This window comes from Balaenoptera borealis (genome assembly GCF_965194805.1).
Source record: "Balaenoptera borealis genome assembly, chromosome: 1".
NCBI lineage: Eukaryota > Metazoa > Chordata > Mammalia > Artiodactyla > Balaenopteridae > Balaenoptera > Balaenoptera borealis.
Genome location: NC_138860.1, coordinates 26,154,409 through 26,178,246, shown reverse-complemented (window position 1 = coordinate 26,178,246; position 23,838 = coordinate 26,154,409). Strand labels below are relative to the sequence as shown.

At 37.7% G+C, this 23,838-nt stretch overlaps 1 protein-coding gene and 1 pseudogene across 2 annotated transcripts in view; one reads left to right on the top strand and one right to left on the bottom strand.

The window, feature by feature from the left end:
- SMYD3 (SET and MYND domain containing 3) overlaps window positions 1-23,838 on the bottom strand; it is a 714,015-nt gene that overhangs the window by 522,435 nt on the left and 167,742 nt on the right. The window contains exon 2 of the mRNA XM_082341269.1: window positions 18,016-18,079. Within this exon, the coding sequence (XP_082197395.1) occupies window positions 18,016-18,079 (64 nt within the window). The remainder of the gene's footprint in view (window positions 1-18,015; window positions 18,080-23,838) is intronic.
- Window positions 6-1,566, top strand: LOC309605487 (heterogeneous nuclear ribonucleoprotein A3 pseudogene; annotated as a pseudogene). The gene has a single exon. The product of its transcript is annotated as a heterogeneous nuclear ribonucleoprotein A3 pseudogene (transcript).

Below are 23,838 nucleotides of genomic sequence, written 5' to 3'. Positions count from 1 at the left end.
GAAACAAAGACAGGTCCGGTCTCAAAATAGAGGTAAAACCGCCGCCCGGTCGCCCCCAGCCCGACTCCGGCCGTTGCCGCCGCCGCCGGGGGGAGGAGGGCCATGATCCAAAGGAACCAGAACAGTTGAGAAAACTGTTTATTGGTGGTCTGAGCTTTGAAACTACAGATGATAGCTTAAGAGAACATTTTGAGAAATGGGGCACACTTACAGATTGTGTGGTGATGAGAGACCCACAAACAAAACGTTCCAGGGGCTTTGGTTTTGTGACTTACTCTTGTGTTGAAGAGGTGGATGCAGCAATGTGTGCTTGACCACACAAGGTTGATGGGCGTGTAGTGGAACCAAAGAGAGCTGTTTCTAGAGAGGATTCTGTAAAGCCTGGTGCCCATCTAACAGTGAAGAAAATTTTTGTTGGTGGTATTAAAGAAGATACAGAAGAATGTAATTTGAGAGACTACTTTGAAAAGTATGGCAAGATTGAAACCATAGAAGTTATGGAAGACAGGCAGAGTGGAAAAAAGAGAGGATTTGCTTTTGTAACTTTTGATGATCATGATACAGTTGATAAAATTGTTGTTCAGAAATACCACACTATTAATGGGCATAATTGTGAAGTGAAAAAGGCCCTTTCTAAACAAGAAATGCAATCTGCTGGATCACAAAGAGGTCGTGGAGGTGGATCTGGCAACTTTATGGGTTGTGGAGGAAACTTTGGAGGTGGTGGAGGTAACTTTGGCCGTGGTGGAAACTTTGGTGGAAGAGGAGGCTATGGTGGTGGAGGTGGTGGCAGCAGAGGTAGTTATGGAGGAGGTGATGGTGGATATAACGGATTTGGAGGCGACGGTGGTAACTATGGCGGTGGTCCTGGTTACAGTAGTAGAGGAGGCTATGGTGGTGGTGGACCAGGATATGGAAACCAAGGTGGTGGATATGGTGGCGGTGGTGGAGGATATGATGGTTACAATGAAGGAGGAAATTTTGGAGGTAACTATGGTGGTGGTGGGAGCTATAATGATTTTGGAAATTATAGTGGACAACAGCAATCAAATTATGGACCCATGAAGGGGGGCAGTTTTGGTGGAAGAAGCTCAGGAAGTCCCTATGGTGGTGGTTATGGATCTGGTGGTGGAAGTGGTGGATATGGTAGCAGAAGGTTCTAAAAACTCAGAAGAAAAGGGCTACAGTTCTTAGCAGGAGAGAGAGCGAGGAGGTGTCAGGAAAGCTGCAGGTTACTTTGAGACAGTCGTCCCAAATGCATTAGAGGAACTGTAAAAACCTGCCACAGAAGGAACGATGATCCATAGTCAGAAAAGTTACTGCAGCTTAAACAGGAAACCCTTCTTGTTCAGGACTGTCCTAGCCACAGTTTGCAAAAAGTGCAGCTATTGATTAATGCAACGTAGTGTCAATTAGATGTACATTCCTGAGGTCTTTTATCTGTTGTAGCTCTGTCTTTTTCTTTTTCTTTTCATTACATCAGGTATATTGCCCTGTAAATTGTGGTAGTGGTACCAGGAATAAAAAATTAAGGAATTTTTAACTTTTCAAAAAAAAAAAAAAAAAAAAAAAGAAACAAAGACAATGGGAGACAAGCATTTTAGATGGGGAAATAAAAAGAAATTAAGATGCCTTTGATTCAATTCTTTGATGTCAATTTGATTCAATGTATAAGTCCATGTATGACTCAAAAACAACTTCAGATTCTATACATTTTAGTATGTTTTACAGTATTTATATTGATTTGGAACATAAACTGATTAACTAAACCCAGCGGTTTCCCATGGGAGTAATCCTAATCTTGGGAGTTGTTTGGGAATTTTATGGGGGTGTTTCTGTTTGTCACAATGCTTGGGGAGCACTATGGGCAGCCACTGGCCAGGAACCAGAGATGCTAGACATCCTGTGTAGGATACTTCCATAGAATAAAGAATTGTTCCAAATCCAGGAGGACATTTAAATGTCCAATCAGACGTTCTATAAAGGTGACAAACTTGTTTATAATTATCTGAGCCTAGAACTAAACCTCCTTTCACATATAAAAACAAAGACTTTGTTTTTACATAGCCTTAATAGCACAGAATTCTCTATGTAAATCAAGGGAAAACTGCATTTTAAGGACTTTAGCTAAAATTACTCAATATTTCATAAGGGAATATCACGGAAGCCAACACCAGTTGCAGTATTTCTGTTAACCAATAAAACACATATTCTGATCTGCATTTTGTACTTCCCTTTTCACAGTGACTCTGTATAGGTACAAGTATGTGACTTTGTAATTATGTCTTCTGGTCTAGTCACGCCTGAGCATTTACACACTAAAGTACATATTATTTTAAGTTGTCTAATGATTTTTCTCCTTTATGTTCCAGTTACGGCATTTATATTGATATTGAATTTTGAAATATGTAACTAGGTAGATTGCATTACCTAAAAACTTTTATTTCAAGATAGTAGAGAGGACAATAAAAATAACTGTCATAGAAAGATGGAGTTGGGTCTGAGAGAGCTGAAAACCCCAGATCTAGAATAATGCTACAGTTACACACCACACACATACATAACAAAAAATATTTTTAAATAGACAGCCTAGGACACAACCCAGAGAGTCTCACAGTACCGATGACACAGAATCAGGTGTCTAAATTGTTTTTAATCACTGCAGGGAATTCCATGTGTAGCTAAGATTGAAAAACCACTAAGCTAGACAAAATTTAAAAAGGAGGTCACTATATATATACTAAATAGATTAAACAACAAAATACTATTCTACACTTATGATTAAACTGTTGCCCTATAGGAATTAACATTTTATAATATTCAGGTGTGAAAAGAGTTTCTAAAGCAGGACATAAAACCCAGAAACCATAAATGAAAACATGTACACATTAAACTACATAAAAAAAAAAATAACTTGTATATCAGAAGGAAGAAAACCTAATACCACAAATATGGTTGAAAGATAAAGGACAATTAGGAAAACAAAATTTTAAATATGTATGTAGATAGTGTTAAATGTCTCCAAAATACAAAGAGGTCTTATAAAATAACTAAGAAAAGGGTGAATATTTCCATAAAAATAGAAAAAAAAGTGAAGGACATGAAGAGAAAATTCATGCCTAAAAAAGAAATGCCAGTAAACAAAAACTAAAAACCAAACAAGTGATCAAAGAAATGTTAATAGAAACAAGAGAACATAGGTGACCCATTAGTATAGCAAAGATAAATGAAAATATTAATTCAGAAGTTTCTAGGGTGTAGGGAAGTGGGGACTTTCTAACCTTGTCCTTGGAATTATAAGTTTCCCTAATCTTTCTGATGGGTGTTTGGTAGTAAACATCAGGATTTTCAATGTCCATTTTCCTGGCACCGAAATAATATTTATAATGCAATTAATCCTAATTTAAATGATGTACATAAATAAGCTTAAGAATGCTCATTGTAGATTTGCTAAAATACTGGAAATTGTCAATAATTTTCCAGCTTTTCCTATAAGAAAAAGCTACTTTTGTTTTTCTCTTTATACTTTCCCAATACTGTTATCTTCGACTAATATCATGTATTATATTTATAAATAAAAGCAAAACATAATTATCTTTCTTATATCTAATAACTGTGATTCGGGGAGAAGCATTTTTATATGAAAAAGAAAGCAAAATCACTGTTAATAAACAACTTCTTAACGTTTGTTTATTTTTGGAAAACCTGGTTGTAACTCAAAAAATCTTTTAAATGTATTAATTTTTAAATGTTAAAAAAATGCTTCAAGGAATTCTTTTGTAATACCAATGAAATCTTTTGTAACGCAAAGACTTAGTAAACTTTTAACAATTTTTAAATATTATTTTATTTTTAGCTTTGTTTATGTCTGGTTTTCTTAAATAAGTATACTACCAACTAGGTGCAGTATGCATGTAACAGGTGTTCAATAGATAGCTGATGATTTATTCTAAAATCAGTACCATTTAGGAGATATAATTTACTATATATTTACCATTGTTTATTTGAAATTAAGGCCATGCAAAAAGAAGGTCAGGAAAATCCATAGCAATTCTTGCTTTGGCAAGTCTGAGACGGTCTTGATTGCTTAATTATGAAAGGAGAAGATTGATGAGATGTTACAATAGAAAGAGAAAATCCATTTATTTCTTCTTTCTTACACAAAATAACCTTTACACTATTATTGTAACATTTCCCTCCCTGCCTTGGATACAAAGCCAGTACGGCTCAATAACCCATTTAAATACTATTTAACATTGAATTTTGGTTGGATTAAATACTCATTTTAGGGCAGCTTATTATTTTGTGGGATGGAATGTGGGAAGGATCAATACACATAAAATCCAGTTTCAGTAAAACACATCTAATCCACAACCAGGGCTCACTAGACGTTTATTCTGTAAGAGAACTGGATTCAATCATATCTAAGGTAGCCTCTCAATGATAAAAATCTATGATTCTGTAATACCCATTCATAACAAATAATCTGAATTATGTCAAAAAGGCTTGAAACCTCCCCATGTTAGGCTTACAGAGAACTGAAAATTTGGAATGGTATTTTCCTCAGATTTGGGGATATTTAAAAGAAATTGCCTTAAAATATGTAAAAAAGAAACAAATTCTTTTAAGCCAGCTTATTCAACAAGTTCATTTTGTGATTAATAACCACTATTAGTTGAACATTTTCTATGTGAAATATTGTCATGATTTTTTTTAACCACATGTTCATGACTCACTCCGCTCACAATCAATCATCTACAGAGGTCTGTTATAGGCAAAATTCAGGATAGTTGAGTTGCCATGCAACTTGCAGGAAAGAAACGAGACCCAACAGCTTTCCATTCACTTACAGGCTGCTTAATAGCAAATAAATAATATCTCCTTCTGTATGCTTCAAATGTGCTACACTAATGAATTACAGGTTGACAGATGCATGAAGACCTGAAAAGCTGGAATCTGGGAAAAGAAAACTGGAAAGCTAAGCATGCTGGCTAACAAGCTATAGTTGACTGACAGGTATTGATTAAAATCTTGCATAAAATCTCCTTAGAGCACACTAGAGACCTAGTGATAGACATTAGACTTAGCACTTTAAAAGCTTTCTGGATGCTGTAACAAATGTAGAACAAGAGTGCCTTCCCACTAGCCTTAATCAAATTAGACAGATAGGGCCAAATATAAAGACAGAATAAGGCAGGAGGATGGTTATAGGGCAAGAAGTTGACAAAAGAAACAATAATAAAGTATTACTCCTTAGGAAAATGGGAATTACAGTTTCTTGGTTAACCGACGAACCTCATAATAAATAAAAACATTAGATTCCCAAAGTAAGTCAATCTAGTACAAGGTTCAGGTCAAATCCATTTTGCCACTTGTTTTTGTAAAGTTTTATTGAAACATAGCCAATTCATAGTATTACACTCACTAATTTCATACTATGACAACAGAGTTGAATAGTTATGACAGAAATCCTATGGCCCACAAAGCCTAACATGTTTATTATCTGGCCCTCTACCGAAAAAGTTTGCCAATCTCTGATCTAGTAAGAGGTCATATCAAGATGGAATGACCTAATTGATACATTTTAGCTGGAAGGGCAAAATAAATCATTCACCTTTATGGACTTCTTTGCAAGAAACTTCCATGCTAGATTGATCAAAATGTCAACACCGAGTTCTAGTGGAACATGGCAGATGGGGCACATGCATTTTATCTCCCCAACACAAGTAATTATCAAGTTTTTAACTCCCGAAGTGAACCAGAAGGGCCATCAATGGATGAGGTGTTTAACCTCATTTCCGTTAAGTCAGAAAGTCGGGGTAAAAGAACAGGCTACAGAAACAGGGCAAAGGAGGCTGCCTCAAAGTGGCAGGTAACTTTGGAGGCAGTTACCTTCAAAGTCTTTGACTCCTGCCAAACAGAACTCCAACAAGAATTCAGAATTGAAGACTACATATGGGACAGAGAATGGGATTGAAAAGTGAGTGAAAAAGAGACAGTTAACCAGAAGTCTGTATACCAGAGAGTCCCAAAACACCTTCTTACTATTGGCACGATTTTGAGTAAGCAGTGGAGTGTTAAAATGGAGACTCTAGTTGAATGTGATGCTAAGAATATCACTGATCTAGACCATTTCTTTAGCCTTCTGTTTGGTCTTCCTTCCCCAGTGCTTACCATCTTATAATGGTTCCCTCAAACAGCAGTCTCATTCTTTGAGTGGCTGAAAGGTTGTGATCACTTTATTACAGAGGAAGAAATAAGATCTATGCACACTTAATGGTTCTGCAGTGAGCAATATTTTTTTTTAATGTATTGAGATATAAATTACATTACAATAAATTGGACCCATTTTAAGAGTATAGTTTTATGTAACCAACACCAAAATTAAGATATAGATTGTCATTACTCCCACAAGTTCCTTTGTGGGCCTTTACTTTCAACCCCTCAATCCCTGGCAACCAGTAATCTGGTCTCCATCATTACAGACTAGCTGTGCCTGTCCCAGAACAGTACTACTTCTTTCCATCTGGCTTTATTTCCTCCGTATAATGTTTCTGAGATTCACTCATGTTGCTGCATATATCAATAGTTCTCTTTTATGGCTGAGTAATAGTAAATTGTGGGTGTATCTATGTGTGTATACACACACACACACACACTACCTAAGAGTAGAACTGCTGGGTTAGTTGGTAAGTGCACATTTAACACTTTTAGAAACTACCAAACTTTTCCAAAGCAGTTGTAACATATCACATTCCCACCAGCAGAGTATGAGGTTCCAGTTGTTCTTCCTTGTATGCACTTGGTATAGTCAGTCTTCCTCATTTTAGCCTTTCTAGTGGGTATGTAATGGTATCTCATTGTGGTTTTCATTTTCATTTCTCTGATGACTAATGATGTTAAGCATCTTCTACTGTATATCTTACTGAAGGGTCTATTCAAATCTTTTGTCCATTTTACTGGATTATCTTACTACTGAATTGTAAGCACTGTTTAAAAATTATGGATACAACTCTTTGGTTGGATATATATGCATTACAAATACTTTCCCCAGCCTGTGGCTTGTCTTTTCATTTTCTTAGTGATGTCTTCAAAGAGCAGAAGGGTTCAACTTTGCTAAAGTTCACTTTATCAATATGTCTTGTATAGTGAGTGCTTTCTGTGTCCAGCCTGAGAAACTTGACCTACCCCGGGTCCAAAGATTTTCTCCTAAGTTTTCTTCTAAAAGTTTTATAGCTTTAGCTTTTAAGTCTGTAATCTATTATGAGACTTTGGTGGGGGAAAACTGTATTTATATCATTTCTTTTCCATGTGCATATCTATCACAATTTGTTGAAAAGACTATCCTTTCAACATTGAATTACCTTGGCACCTCTGTACAAAATCAACTGGCTATACATGTGTGGGGTTGCATTTATATTTTCTGTATATTATGATATTCTGACATCTTAAAAACCTTTCTGGCTGGAAAGAGAGACTGCCCATCCCAGAGCTAGGCAATTCTTAGAGACAGCAAAAGGCTCAGCAGGGAGCATGCCTTTGATACGCAAACTAACCAATCCAGAGCCCTACCTCCCTCCATCTGCTTTAAAATTCACAGAGCCAGGTACCAGGAAACTAGAGGCCACTCCTATAGCTCAAAGCCCTCTGGAATTATTCAAATTAGCCAATCCTAAACTGTTTACCTTACCCTGCCTTGCCTTTCCTGAGGAAACCTTTTTTTTTTTTTAAGTTTTATTGGTGTATAGTTGCTTTACAATGTTGTGTTAGTTTCTACTGTACAGCAAAGTGAATCAGCTATAGGTATACATATAGCCCCTATTTTTTGGATTTCCTTCCCATTTACGTCACCACAGAGCATTGCGTAGAGTTCCCTGTGCTATACAGTAGGTTCTCATTAGTTATCTATTTTATACATAGCATCAATAGTGTATATAGGTCAATCCCAATCTCCCAGTTCATCCCACCCCCCTTTGTTCTCTACGTCTGTCTCTATTTCTGTTTTGTAAATAAGATCGTCTATTCCAATTTTTTCAGATTCCACATATATGTGTTAATATACGATGTTGGTTTTTCTCTTTCTGACTTACTTCACTCTGTATGACGGTGTCAAGGTCCATCCACGTCTCTACAAATGACCCAATTTCGTTCCTTTTTATGGCTGAGTAATCCTGCGGAAACCTTAATAAAGGCTCTAGCCTCAGTTTTCCCCTTTCTCCTCCTTTCTGCCTTCAGACCACCCTGAGGTTTCCCGCACATGATGCTGTATGGCAATCCATCCTTCCTGTTTCTAGGATCTATGAGTATAATAAACTTTTTCCTGAGTCTCTCTGAGTCATCTCTTGTGGCCATAGCTAACTATCACATAAAAGAACACAGAACGGGGCCAATTTCTAGACTCTCTATTCCAGGGGTCCCCAACCCCTGGGCCGCGGACCGGTACCGGTCCACAGCCTGTTAAGAACCGAGACGCACAGCAGGAGGTGAGCGGCAGGCAAGCGAGCGAAGCTTCATCTGCCGCTCCCCATCGCTCGCATTACCGCCTGAACCATCCCCCAACCCCATCCATGGAAAAACTGTCTTCCACGAAACCAGTCCCTGGTGCCAAAAAAGGTTGGGGACCGTTGCTCTATTCTATTCATTGCTCTATACGTCTATCCTAACACCACTGGCTTCATTTCTGTAGCTTTAGAGTAAGTGTTTAAATCAAGTGGTCTAAGTCCTCCAACTTTGCTCTTCTTTTACATAAGGGACTCAGTTTAAGTCTTTTGCATTTCCACATAAATTTCAGTCAGCTTATCAACCTGTGGGACTTTGAATGGGACTGCATTGAATCTGAATCTAGAAAGTGATATTTTAAAAATCACATGACTTTTTACTGATTTTGAATTTTTAAAATCATTATGCAGGACTTAATTTTGTGTTCTAGAACAGCATGTAAATATCATTAACCTTGACAATATAAATGTAAAGGTACAGCTGGCAAATTATGGAAAATAGAGTGATAAGAGAGGAAAGAGTGGGAATACTAATATCTTCACCTTAGAAGTAGGAAATCAAAAGATACGATCTACAATTGATAAACACAGATGGAGGCTTGCACGTATTATTTAAAGTTACAGACATGAGAAAAAGAAATTGAACCTAATAGACATATAACAGTTATTGCAAATCTAACACAGCCAAAGCAGATTTTTCCCACCTAAAACTGGGTCTATTATGCTATTACATGGGGGTCTTGTCTTCCCCATGTCAGTAAATGGAATCATCATCTACCCAATTGCTAAAGCCAAAAACCAAGGAGTCATTCTTTTCTTTTTTTCTTTTTTCGGCCATGCTGCGCAGCTTGTGGGATCTTAGCTCCCCAACCAGGGATCAAACACGCGCCCCTTGCGTTGGAAGCGCAGAGTCTTAACCATTGGACAGCCAGGAAAGTGCCCAAGGAGTCATTCTTGATTCTTCTCTTTCCCTCTCCATCCCCATATTCATTCTCCTTACATTTTTTCATGCAGTCCCAGCCCCCATTCAGAGCAAGTATATCCAGTTGCCTATTCAACATCTCCATGTATGTTTAATAGGCACAAACTAAAAATTTGTAAATTAGAATTCTCTTCTCAGAACCTACTCTTCAATAAGATTTCTTTAAGTCACTAAATAGCACCACCATTCACCCAAAGTTGCTGAGGGAAGAAACTTAAAAGTTCTATCTCTGGGACTTCCCTGGTAGTCCAGTGGGTAAGACTCCGTGCTCCCAATGTGGGGGGCCCGGGTTCGATCCCTGGTCAGGGAACTAGATCCTGCATGCATGCTGCGACTAAGAGTCCGCATGCCGCAACTAAGTCTGCATGCCGAAACTAAAACAAAGAGCCCACATGCCACAACCAAGACCTGGCGCAGCCTAAATAAATAAATAAATATTAAACGGAACTCCATTTTTTAAAAAAAGTTCTATCTCTGACTGTTCTTTTCGTCTCACCTCTTACATCTAATCTATTAGCAAACTTTCAGTTACACCTGCAAAATACATCTCAAATCCAATTAATTTATTACCACCTCTACTGCTACCACTCTAATCCAAGCCATCAGAGCTCTTGACTAGATCAGTACCTGCATATGCTGAGTTCTCAACTTGAATGAATGAATGCAACCATGAGCAAATTCAATCAGGTCTTCCTTCAAAAGATACCCCAAATCTAACCAGTTCTTTTTGCTGTTGCTACTCTAGTCCTAGCCACCATTATATGGCAACCAGACTAGTGTAATAACCTCCTAACTGGTTTCTCAGCCTTTATCCTTGCCCTCCTATAACCTATCCCCACAGCAGTCAGGTAAATGCCTTTAAAAATCTCAGACCATAATACTGATCCCCCCTCCCCTTCCCGGAACCCTACAGTAGCAGCCCATCACACATGGAACAAAATGTTTATTTTCAGCCATAGTACACGATGGTCTCATAACCTGGCCCCTCCTGTCTCTCTAATCTATCTCCTACAACTCTCTTTGTTGCTTACTCTGGTCCACCATACTGGCCTTCTTGTCCTTCAGTGAACACACCATATTCATTCCTGCTTTTACGTGTGATGTACATCAAACCTGAAACTCCCTTCTCCAATCTTCACATGTCTTATTTCTTTCAGATCTCCACTCAAATGCCACCTCCTGAGAGGTCTTAGGTAGACAGATAGACAGATATAGAAATAGTTATCTCACTATAGATATAGATATAGATATGGATATGGATATAGATATATAGATATATCTCTTTCTCAATATCTATATATTAGATATATAGAAAGAAATTAAATATAGATATGTATATGTACGTATGTGTGTATATGTATACACACACACATACATATGTAAAAATAGCCTCCCAATCCCTATCATTTTCTCTTACTCCCTTTATTTTAGGCATAAAAATAAGACAATATTATATATCTGTCTCACAAGGAAAGTGAAAGCTCCATAAAGGCAAGGGTTTTCTGTGTCTTGTTCAATAATATTGTACCAGAGCCAAGAAAAGTCCTGGCATCAGCACTAATATTTGCTGAGTAAATTAATGGATGGATGAATCCATTATCAAGTCCTTCAAGTCTTAACTCATTGGCCTCACCTCCAACTGCTTTTTTTCCCTACGATTTATTTTTTTAAGACATTAATTTTGGGGCTTCCCTGGTGGTGCAGTGGTTGAGAATCCACCTGCCAATGCAGGGGACACGAGTTTGAGTCCTGGTCTGGGAAGATCCCACATGCCGCAGAGCGACTACGCCCGTGAGCCACAACTACTGAGCCTGCGCGTCTGGAGCCTGTGCTCCGCAACGGGAGAGGCCGCGATAGTGAGAGGCCCGCGCACCGCGATGAAGAGTGGCCCCCGCTTGCCGCAACTGGAGAAAGCCCTCGCACAGAAACGAAGACCCAACACAGCCAAAATAAATAAATTAATTAATTAATTTAAAAAAAATCTCCTTAAGACATTAATTTTTAGAGCAGTTTTAAGTTCACAGCACTGAGAGGAAAGTACATAAAGTTCCCATATACCCTCTGCCCCCCACTCATGTACAGCCTCCTCTGTTATCAACATCCCCATCACAGTGGTGCGTATGTTACAACTGATGGACTTAGGTGGACACATCATTATCACCCAAGTCCATAGTGTCCATGAGGGTTCACTCTTGGTGTCAAACATTCTATGGGTTTGAACAAATGACATGTATTTACCATTATCCAACTCCTTTTTTCCCCCAAAGAAGTACAATTTAAATTTATTAATAATTAGTTTTTTTAAATTCTGAGAACCAGGTGTGTAATGAACTAGAAAAAATGTTTTTGACAAAGTCTCAGTTTTGACCACTAAATGTCTCTATTTTCCAGCTAACCAGAAGCAACTATAACTCAAAAACATGCAGAACACATAATTTCACAATACTCTGTAAAAAGCAGGGCAAGAAAGTTATTTTAGCATTATTTAATTGTAAGTCATTCAGTCATTTTTGTTTGTGGTGATATTTGGTAAAATAATAAGGATACACACTCTGGTAAAAGATTTTTTTCATATGAATTTGTGAATCTGTTTACCTCAAACTCCTCTTCATTCCTCTAACATGACAAGCTTTTTTCCTCTTCAGTGCCTTTACATTCGCTGTTCCTTTTACATTAAAAAAAAAAAAAAAAAAAAACTGTTCCGAGATCTTTCCGTGGCTGGGTACTTTTAGACTCCAGCCAAATGTCACCTATACAGGAGGCCCTTCTGTAACCATCTGTGCAATGGCAAGCTCACGCTCATCCAAATCACACTCACTCATATAATCATGGCATTTGTTACTGTCTCCTCACTCCTATAAACTTTACGAAAGCCAGGACCTTGTTTACTTGTTCATTGCTAACTGCCCACCACCCCAATCCCAACTTAGAACAGTGACTAGCTAGCAGGTACTCAATAAATATCTATTGGATAGACTTTGGATGAATGGAGGATCCTGATATAGCTATATAAAAAGACAGAGAGGAAGTAGATGCTGACACAGGTGAGCTAAATTCTGTTGTCTATCAGAGCAGGAAGTTAATAGATAATGCCTACACTGATGAATTAAGACATATTAAAACCTTAAAAATGCATTCCAATATACATTAGGTGCAGACAAATACTGTTTGATTCTACTTGTACGAGGTACCTAGAACAATCAAATTCATAGAGTCAGAAAGAACATCGGTAGATGCCAGGGGCCAGGGGGTGGGGGTGGGGAAGGGGGAATGGGGAGTTAGTGTTAAAGGGGACAGCGTTTCAGTTTAGGAAGGTGAAAAATTCGGGAGATGGATGATGGTGAGAGTTGCACAACAACGTGAATGTACTTAGTGCCACTGAACTGTACAGTTAAATATGGTTAAAATAGTATGTTTTATATTATGTGACTTTTACCACAATAAAACAAATTTTTTTAATTATCTCTCCCTATTAGAATTTATATTATACACAGGCAAGGATATTTGTCTCGTTTTTTTTCCCATGGATGCATTCCTGAGTGCCAGTAATAATCACTGGCTCCATAATTTTTGAGTAAGAGAAGAGGATTAAGAAAGTGTCACAATCGAGAAATGCAGCAGACCCAGCTTGATGGCTCTAAATAAACAATTGTTGAATAAAAGAAAAAAAAAAGACATATTATTATGTCTCACTTGTATGTGAAATCTAAAAAAAAAAAAACAATTATATTGGGACTTTCCTGGTGGTGCAGTAGTTAAGAATCTGCGCTCCCAATGCAGGGGGCCTGGGTTCGATCCCTGGTCAGGGAACTAGATCCCACATGCATGCCGCAACTAAGAGTTCGCATGCCACAACTGAGTAGCCCGTGAGCCGCAACTAAGGAGTCCACCTGCCACAACTAAGACCTGGCGCAACCATATAAATTAATAAAATAAATAAAAATAAAAATAAATTTTAAAAAATTATAGATACAGAGGACAGGTGTTTGCCAGAGGCAGGAGACTGGGGGGGAGTGGGGGAGGGGAGAAATGGGTGAAGATGATCAAATGGTTTATAAGAATTAAATAATTCCTGGGGAGGGCTTCCTTGGTGGTGCAGGGGTTAAGACTCCATGCTTCCAATGCAGGGGGCGCAAGTTCAATTCCTGGTTGGGGAACTAAGATCCTACATGCCATGCAGCGTGGTCAAAACAAAAAACAAACAGACAAAAAATTCCTGGGGATGTAAGGTACAGGTTGGTGACTATAGTTAACAATACTGTATTGTATATTTGAAAGTCGCTAAGAGAGTAGATCTTAAATGTTCTCATCACAAGAAAAAATATTATAATTACGTGTGGCAATGGATGTTAACTAAACTTATTGCCGTGATCATTTTGCCATATATACACCTATCAAATCATTATGTTGTACACCTAAAACTAATACAACGTTATAATCCCATTTATATTTCCATCTAAAAAAGAAATATTACTACGGACAGGTTATTTAGAGATGATGTAATTTTAAAAATCGAATTCAACGATTATCACTGATGAATGTATTCATTCATTCATCCACTCAACAAATTATGCTACGTCTGCAGCAGTGACCCATGCACAGAGCATACCCTCAAGGAGCCTGACATCTAGCTACAGAAACAGGCAATTAACCCCAAAATTAACACAGTTAAATTTCTGTATGATAAAGGAGGGATACAAACTAGTCTCAGGGGGTTAGGAAAAAGGGAGTGACATTTAATCTGAGTTCTAAAGGATAAATAGGAGCTCAGTAGCTAGGGGAAGAGGTCTGCTCCAGACCCAGGGACTTACATAGCCAAAGGCCCAGAAGTAAAAACGTGGCAAAGTCTTCGAGTTTGAATTTCACCCTGAGGAAAGAGAGGGCCAGGGTTTCAAGCTGGTGAGTGACAGATCATGCTTACATTCTAGAATAAAATAATCACTCTGGTTCCTGTGTAGAAAAGAGAATAGAAGCTTGTACGAGTTTAAAGACTGCAGCTAACCTAGGAAAGAGATCATGGTAACACGCACAAGAGTAGTGGTAGAGAAGCTAGAGAGAAGTGAACCAATTCAGATCTTCGGGTGGTAGAATCAGCAGGACGTGGTGATTAAGGGGATGCGGAGCCAAGAAAGAACGTAAATCAGAGATGATGACACCCTGGCAACTAGGACTGCTGAGTGGCTGGTGAGATTATTCACTGAGGTTGAAAAATGCGAAGGAAAGCAGGTCTGGGGTAAGATAATGCACTCAGGTATAAATATATGGCATTTCAGATACCTGTGCAACACCCAAATAGAGGTGCCCCGTAAAGATATGGGTCTGGTGCTCAGGAGAAAGGAGGAGGCTGGAGATGGAGAACTGAGAATAATTAATACACAGATGTCAATTGAAGCCATGGGAGTAGATGGGATCACTCTGCAGGCAAATGTAAAGTGAGAAAAGAAAAGCTCAGGCCTGCAGACATTTGCAGAAGTCAAAAAGTTAAATATGATCAAATAATTTTAACCTTTATACAATATTCCCTTTTTGTTTACAGTTAGATACAAAGCCAACTTCTCTACAGAGCACCCAGTACATGTTCTACCAGCCTGAAGCCTGGCACAGAGCTATTTATAAAAACCAAGAGCTTGGCTTTCTTCATTATCATCACTTTGGCTATGATACTACAGAAACCAACTTATTAAATCACACTGTTAAGTGCTTACTAATGTGGAATTCATCAAAAATGAATCAAATCATTCTACAACTAAACATAAAATGCAAACTCAAAAATATGATTCACATTTTTAAAGAGGCCTATAATTATCAACATAAAATAGAGCCTCTTTCTGCTAATACAGTACTTTTTAAAAGTATGTAAACTGCCTTTGGATGTGGTACCCAGCTGCTTATTTTGCTCTGCAATTAATTCAATTAGAAATGTACATATTATGAATCAAAGTACATCCAGCAGAGATGAAATAGTAATTGGTGAATTTGGTTAAAAGTGACTTACTTGTTATCTATATTACAAATTTTGAGAATGTTTTTTCATAAGAAAACTTAGCCTGTTCCTCCTCTTTGATGTCATAATCATCTGTGATATGCTGATTATGCCAATATAGAAATAAGACTGGGGGCTCCCCTGGTGGCGCAGTGGTTGAGAGTCTGACTGCCAATGCAGGGGACACAGGTTCAAGCCCTGGTCTGGGAAGATCCCACATGCCACGGAGCAACTAGGCCCGTGAGCCACAACTACTGAGCCTGCGCGTCTGGAGCCCGTGCTCCGCAACAAGAGAGGCCGCGACAGTGAGAGGCCCGTGCACCGCGATGAAGAGTGGCCCCCGCTTGCCGTGGCTGGAGAAAGCCCTCGCACAGAAACGAAGACCCAACACAGCCAAAAATAATAAATAAATAAATAAATAAAAATTTTTTAAAAAAAGAAAGAAATAAGACTGGATCCAATATATAACCCCTCTATTACATTATATGACACCTCATAACAAGGTATATACAGAGGAACACAAACAGTTCTGTACATAGCAGTAAATATATACATGTATGTGTATACTATGTATGACGCATAGACTAACAGTTTGGTGTGTATCCTCCACTCACAAAACAAACACAGAGAGACTACCTCTGGAAAAGAGAAGTAGGAATGGGGGAAGAATGCTGGAGGAAGACTTTTACTTTTTACTCTGTATTAGTCTATATTGTGCTAATTTTTATAATGCAAATGTATCCTTGTATCACTTATGTTTAAAAATGAAGTGTGAAAACTGATGCCACTGATACCTTCCTTATGAGCACAGGGGACATTATACCCTATAACACCTCAGCTTCTTTTGGACAGCTCATCGATGCTATGGTCCCACACATCAAACGCTAAGTTACTGACAAAAGTTATGTCCCCCTAGGGTAAACGTATTTTGGATTTTATGCTATGAATTCGCATCTTCTATATCAATTTCCATTCCAAGTGCTTTGGTTCATTACTGTTCATAGTTCAGTCTGTCAGTTTAATTTTGTGCTGCTTTGTAGGTATTCACAATAATCACAATAATGTTTAATGCTGTACCTTAAGGGTGAGCTTAACAGAGCAGTTTAAATGCATATGTTCTGGCCATTCTTTGACTCCCATCCCATCTCTACACACACACCCTATCCCCCCGCACACATACAAGCATGCCCACTAGCTGTGTTATATACGATCTTTCATCTGACTAGCTATTTTCCCATTACCTTCTACAGTATATCTGACGATGACATTATTATTGATGCTACAGTAAACAGCTAATATATGTGGTAAAAATACATGCACTATAATGAATCAAAATGACATACCTACCCACCAGACTCCCTCTACTCATTCTAATCAGATAATGGGTTTTGGTTTTTTTTTTTCCTTGAGTGTACTACAAAAGGTGGAAGTAGCCCTGGGGAAAAACAGTCATAAAAACAAGGGAAAATAAAAGTAAATGTTTAGTTCATTGAGAACAGAAAGGAAGCTCAACTAGAAAATCTGTATCAAATAATATAATTCATTTGGTTCTATATGTAGTCTTCTTAACTTGAAGTTCCCTGAAACATGGGTGGCAAGTGACACAGACAAAAACCCTCCAATTAGACTTTTTATTATGACCTAATTCATTAGAGCATAATTAAATTTCTTATTAAATGATTAACCATAAGGTTAGAAGAAAAGGTCATGTTGAATGTTAATTATACATCCTTTAAAGAATTTCAAAGATGTTAACAGCAGTACTCTCATAGACTGTCAGTTGTTGCTAATTAACTCAAACTCTTGGAAGGCAATTGAGCATTCTCTTTAAAAATGCAAAATGCATATATCCTTTTACTAATCAATACAACGGGGAAGAATTTACCCTACAATCAATTTGCACAAGTGTGCAAAAATATGCACGAAAGGATGCCTGGTGCAGTACTGGCAATACCAAATATTGGGAAAAAATTATGCATTCATTAGTGGGGAAATTATGATTGTGGTGCATTCGTATGATAGAATGAACACGAGGATACAAAAAGAGTTCTTCTAGATAGATTATTAAATGAAAAAGGAAATCAAGGTATAAAAGAATTTGTGCCAGAATAACCTGTATCTGTTTTTAAAAACAAAAGATAAAGATACATGAATGTGTTTGCACCAAAAAAATGCTGCAGAGATGCGTAAGAAACTTAACAGTGGTTAGCTCTGGGAAATGGGACTGACGTCAAGAGGACAAGAAGATGGAGAGGAGTAAACATTTAACTTTTCTTCAGTAATATATATATATATATATATATATATATATATATATATATATATATATATATTTTTATACACACACACACACACACACACTCTATATGGATAGAGTTTATGTACATATTATGTATATATAATTTTTACCATACACATATATGATTTTTAAGTTGAAGGAAAATAACAAGTTAAAATAAATAAAAGATTATGAAGAAACAGAAATAGTTCAACAGGCATAATGGAGAACAAATTTAAGAGCAGAGAACTTACATACAGCAGAACCCTCTTACCTGACACTTAGCACTACAGTATTTGGCAACTCTGCATTGAGAGCATCGCATCAGCTTTTCCTTCCTGTTAAAAAATAAAGTTCACGTTAGGAAATGAATGAGAATCATGTATGGCTGAAGAAAGAAAACATAAGTCAAGGCACTGACACCAATATGTTCTGCTCACTCTATCTGTACGGTCCATGAGATTTAGATTTTCACAGTGATGAACACCTTCTTTCACCTTCAGTGTGAGACACATACATAGTAACTAGTGTTCTTTTTTTTTTAATTGTGGTAAGATATATATAACATACAATTTACCACTTGAACCATTTTTAAGTGTATAGTTTCAGTGGCCTTAAGTACATTCACATTTTTGCGTAACAGCCACCACCACTAATGTTCTTTTTAACATAAATTTAATGAAAACATAGAGATTCCCACTTAGGCAAAAAACTTCACTTCATAGAGTTCTTTTTTTCATAGAGTTTTTAATGTCTCCATATGAAATTAAGAATCTAGTCTATCAACTAACTGAAAGTATCCTACACCATTCAAATAGAAAAATTTTACAAGTTTAAATTTATCATATAGTTTAATTATAATATACTCCTTCTGGGAAATGATTTTCAATTTCCATTAAATTCAATTACTACTTTCAACTTGCTAAATTGAGATGCACCAAAGTTATGTCCTCCCCAAATCGCCTGAAGAAGAAAAAAGCCAAAACAAAGAAAACCTTGGATTATAAAATAAAAACAATAAATCTGATGATGAAATTCATAGTAACAAATATCAGACAGGACTGTAGATACTTTCAAGGCAGCCAAGAGCATTAAAAGTCAAACTATAATATTAACATCAGTGACAAAACAGGAACAAATCTTTCTAAGCACTTCTGTTGTGCCAGGTACTGTTCAAAGTTCTTTACATCTATTGACTCACACTTAACTTCAGATAGTCCTGTAACTAAGCAGTTTTATTATGCCCATTTTAGAGATACTTCAATACATTTTCAAGAGATAAGAAGCAGATGACTAAGGAAACACACCATAAAGTCCAAGTGGCAGGTGACATTGAAAGGGTAACAACTGAACCCTACAGAGAATCAGAACTTGAATATACCAGGTACCTCACCCACAGGAGAGCAGGAGTGAGATATGGAGCATATAACATGGGGAGAGGTTAAAAGTCTAAATAAAGCAAAGTCAAAACACCTCCTACCCCCAAGTGTAGAATTATAGGTGTCAGATATCAACATCCCAGCCAACAACCCAAACCCAAGCAACCTGGTCCTAAAGTTCTTGCTTTTAACCATCACATTATGCTACCACTCTTAGACAAAACTGGATAAAAACAAAATCCACCCATAGACTTTTTTTTTTAATTAGTTAATTTTTTTTTTTTAATTTAAAAACTTTTTTTATTTTTGGCTGTGCTGGGTCTTTGTTGCTGCACGCGGGTTTTCTCTAGTTGCGGCGAGCGGGGGCTACTCTTCATTGCGGTGCACAGGCTTCTCACTGTGGTGGCTTCTCTTGCTGCGCAGCACGGGCTCTAGGTGCGTGGGCTTCAGTAGTTGTGGCTCACAGGCTTAGTTGCTCCATGGCATGTGGGATCCTCCCAGACCAGGGAACAAACCGGTGTCCCTTGCATTGGCAGGCGGATTCCTAACCACTGTGCCACCAGGAAGTCCCGTCATAGACTATTTATGAGACACACTTCAAATAAAAGGACATACAAAAGTGGAATGCGAAGGATATGCTAGGCAATATTAACATTAATATTAAAATTAATTAAATACTAATAGAAAATCGCCTGTGTAACTATATCAATATCAGAAAAAGAGACATTAAGGTTAAAAATATTACTAGAGATGAATAAGGTCAATACACAAAGATAAAAGGCTCCAATCACCAGGTATTAGGCACCTAGTAACAAATGTATGCAGTCTAAAAATACATAAAGTAAAAGTAACACCTAAAAAAAAATGATCCATACACAATAAATTAATACAAGTAAGGCCTTTAAAATAGTGCCTGGAATATATTAAGTACCATACAAGTATTAGTTATCAAGTCTTTTTCAGGAATTCATAGATCAAGCAGATAAAGAATAAGGAGCTCTATAATTTACTTGATCTCATGCAATACACAGACCCTTGCACCTTTTATATTAATGTGTATTCACCCACTGGCCATTTACAAAATATGCCCACATATTAGGCCACAGAGCAAATCTAAAAATCCCAAAGAATCAGTATTATACAGATAATTTTCTCCAACCATAAAAGAATTAGATTAGAAATCAGTAAAAAAAATAAACCCAGTAAAATCTCATATTTATAGAAATTTAAAAGCTTATATAATTCAAGGATCAAAGAATTGTCATGGGGCTTCCCTGGTGGCGCAGTGGTTGGGAATCTGCCTGCCAATGCAGGGGACACGGGTTCGAGCCCTGGTCTGGGAAGATCCCACATGCTGCGGAGCAACTGGGCCCGTGAGCCACAACTACTGAGCCTGCGCGTCTGGAGCCTGTGCTCCGCAACAAGAGAGGCCGCGACAGTGAGAGGCCCGCGCACCGCGATGAAGAGTGGCCCCCGCTTGCCGCAACTACAGAAAGCCCTCGCACAGAAACGAAGACCCAACGCAGCCATAAATTAATTAATTAATTAATTAATTAAAAAAAAAAAAGAATTGTCATGAAAATTAGAAAATGTATTAGATTAAATAATGAAAAAAAATCAAAACGTGAGATAAAGCTAAAGTAATACTTAAAGGAACATTTATAGCTTTAAATGTTTATGTTGACCGCAGTGGTATAATTTTTTAATCTCCTTAATTTTCCCCATAAGAAAATGACAGAGCAAGTAGGAAATAGGAAAACCTAACCATCACTCCCCACCCTGGAAAATATCTACAACAAACCCAAAAATATTAGCAGGAAAAAGAAAACAAACACACACACACACACACTACTAGCTTCAAGACTTGAATTAAATCAGTATATTTGTGGGAGAAAACAAAGAAGGCAACTTCCAATAGACCTGAAAACAGAAGAAGCCCCCAACTGCCAAAAGATCCGTGGCAGAAAGCCTGTCAAGCCAAACTGAGAACTGCAGCCAAGATTGGGATAGTACGCTTTCTGCAGGGACACTCCTGAGGATGAGGTCCCTGGGGCTCCCCTGAGTCCTGCTTGCCCTAGACCTGGCTCCTCAGATTTCCCCTCATTTCCTTTTTTCTTGTCTGAGTTATTCAGAGGCTATTTCTGTTGCTTGCGAATAAAGATCCCCAACTATACAAAGTGTTTCATCTCGATTTTTAAAAATAATAAGCAGAATCAAAATACCCAGGAAAATCAGTGATGAACCTGGTAGCAAATATTAAAACTTCGTCTTCTCCCTCCCATAGCTCTCAACCACAGGCTTTAATGAATTTTAATACAGAATTTCAGCAAAATAAATAACAAGATGATTCAAAGTACTGGGATAATTCAGCTGCCATTTGATGTGTGGAAAAAAATTCCTTAACATGAGTTATTTAAATGTTTGGGGTTACTTTTACATATCAAATAACCAAACAAATAAATTTAAGTTCTCAAGTTTCAAAAAAAAAAGATCAACTGAATCCAAGAGAAAAGTAGTGTGTCTGATTAGAGGAACCACTGAGGCTTTGAAGAGTTACTGCTTTTCTCTGTTGAGTAAGGTTCAGAGTAATAGCCTCCTGGTAAGGTTTCCCTGCAGAGAAAAAACTTGGGCAGCAGTGGGAGAGGAAAATAAATATTAGAAACATAGCCACCAGACAGTTCATGAAAACATTCTTTTTCTCTTAAAAAAAAAAAATCAACACATCATTTCCAACTGAAAGACAAACCCACATTTTTCTTTAAAAAATCAGAAATGTACATGTCAAATAAAAAACAGAATTAATTAGAAGCCCTAAATAAAAAGGATCACTTATTCTAGGTGGTAGCTCCAGAAGCTAAAACAAGAAATACTGAATGGAAGTTAGAGAGGGACAGATTCTGTCTAAAGGTAAAGAAGATCGTTGTGGCAACAGCAACTGTTCAAAAATCAAAAGAAATGCCCTGAGAAGGTGGAGTTCCAGGTCATTTGACATGTTCAAGGAGAATCGGATAGGTACATTTACAGACATATGTAAAGGAAATTCCAGCACTGCAAAGGAGAATGAATTAAATAAGTTTCCTTCTAATTCCAAAATTATTTGGTTCTGCTTCTCCTGTGTAACAAAAAAATATAAACAAAATTTGAAGATAACAAAATTTGTGCATATTATAAGGCCAAACATGATAATCTCACAGGAGTAGAGAAGTGAGCAATATACAATTTTCACAGACTCCACAAACATCCTTTTTGCAAAGTGATTATTTCAAGAGTCCATCCAGAACTGGAATTTCTGAATAAAAAGGAATCTAAAGAAACAGGTTAGGAATGTATCAGTAACAGAAAGGTGATTAAGTTTTACCTTTTTTTTCCCCTCCACTTAAGAGACAAATAGTAGCAGTCTACCTCTAAATTAAAGAAGATATTAAAATTATTGTATACTAAAATAAATGGAAGTTTTAGGCCCCCATCCCAAAAAAGCAAAAAGGGTTCCCTTATCACTTGTTCATATAAACTCGGATATGTTACTGAACACAATGTCAAATCAGAGAAACTTCTCAGCTTGCTCAGTGCTCCAGATATAGTGATTCACGGAGCATAAGTTAAGTCCTCTCTTCCAAGTAAAAGTTGGGTCATAATTAGTTTCTCCAATAGCCTAGGCAACTGAAGTGTGGAAAGGAAATTAAAATAAAGCTAAATTAATTGTTCTGCTGGTATACAAATTAAAAAGTCATACAGTTGACCCTTGAACAACATGGGGCTTAGGGGTGCCAACCCTCCGTGCAGTTGAAAATCTATGAATAACTTTACAGTTTGGCCCTACATACCTGAGGGTCTGCATCCACGGATTCAACCAAACTCGGATGGTGTTGTACTGTAGTGTGTATTTAGTGAAAAAAACTCTGTGTTTTTTTCACTAAAACATATTGAAAACTAAAACATAGTGGACCCACGCAGTTCAAGCCCGTGTTATTCAAGGGTCAATCGTATATGGATATAGGGGAAACCACTGTCTCTAAGAAATCAAAGAGGAAAGGGGATTAATTGGCTCCCTCAGATCCCAACAACTGGAGTACTATTTAAGGGAACATCTCTCTGTCCTTCTTGGTTATCAGAGGGCAAAAGTATCCTACTGTTTAGAAACTCTGCCCTAAAATCATATGGCCAGTTGCCAGGTAGACAGAAAGAAGTTTCCTGGAAAGGATATAGAAAATGAACAAATTCTATCCCAAATTTCCCCCAGCCCTGGCACGTACAGAATCCATTTAAAACTTCCTATAGAGGAAAAAAATGCATCTACAACACATTCATAGATAATATACTTATCATACAGGGTTCTTTCCTAGTAACATGCCTCGATCTCCTAGAAGTCTCCCAGTGTGTCTAGCGGTTGAATCTCTCCTTTAACAGCCATCCTCACAATGGAAGGAAACTGGCTCACTGTTGACCAGTCAGATGCAGGTGAAGGCTCAGACACCACAGGGAAGCCAGGCGACCCTGCCACTCGCTGAAGCACACTCATCTGGATGGAGCACAGCCCAGTACAATCAGAAGCAACCCCAGAGCCCGGGGTGTGCCTTTGCAGCCTCCTCATTCAAGGTGAAGATCCCTGCCCAGTGATCTTTTGCACCCTGAATATCTCAAGGACCAAATTTTACTTTGTGGCTGATCACTGAGGCAATTTTTTTGTGGCTGATTTCTTTGGGAAGAAATCTGAGCTG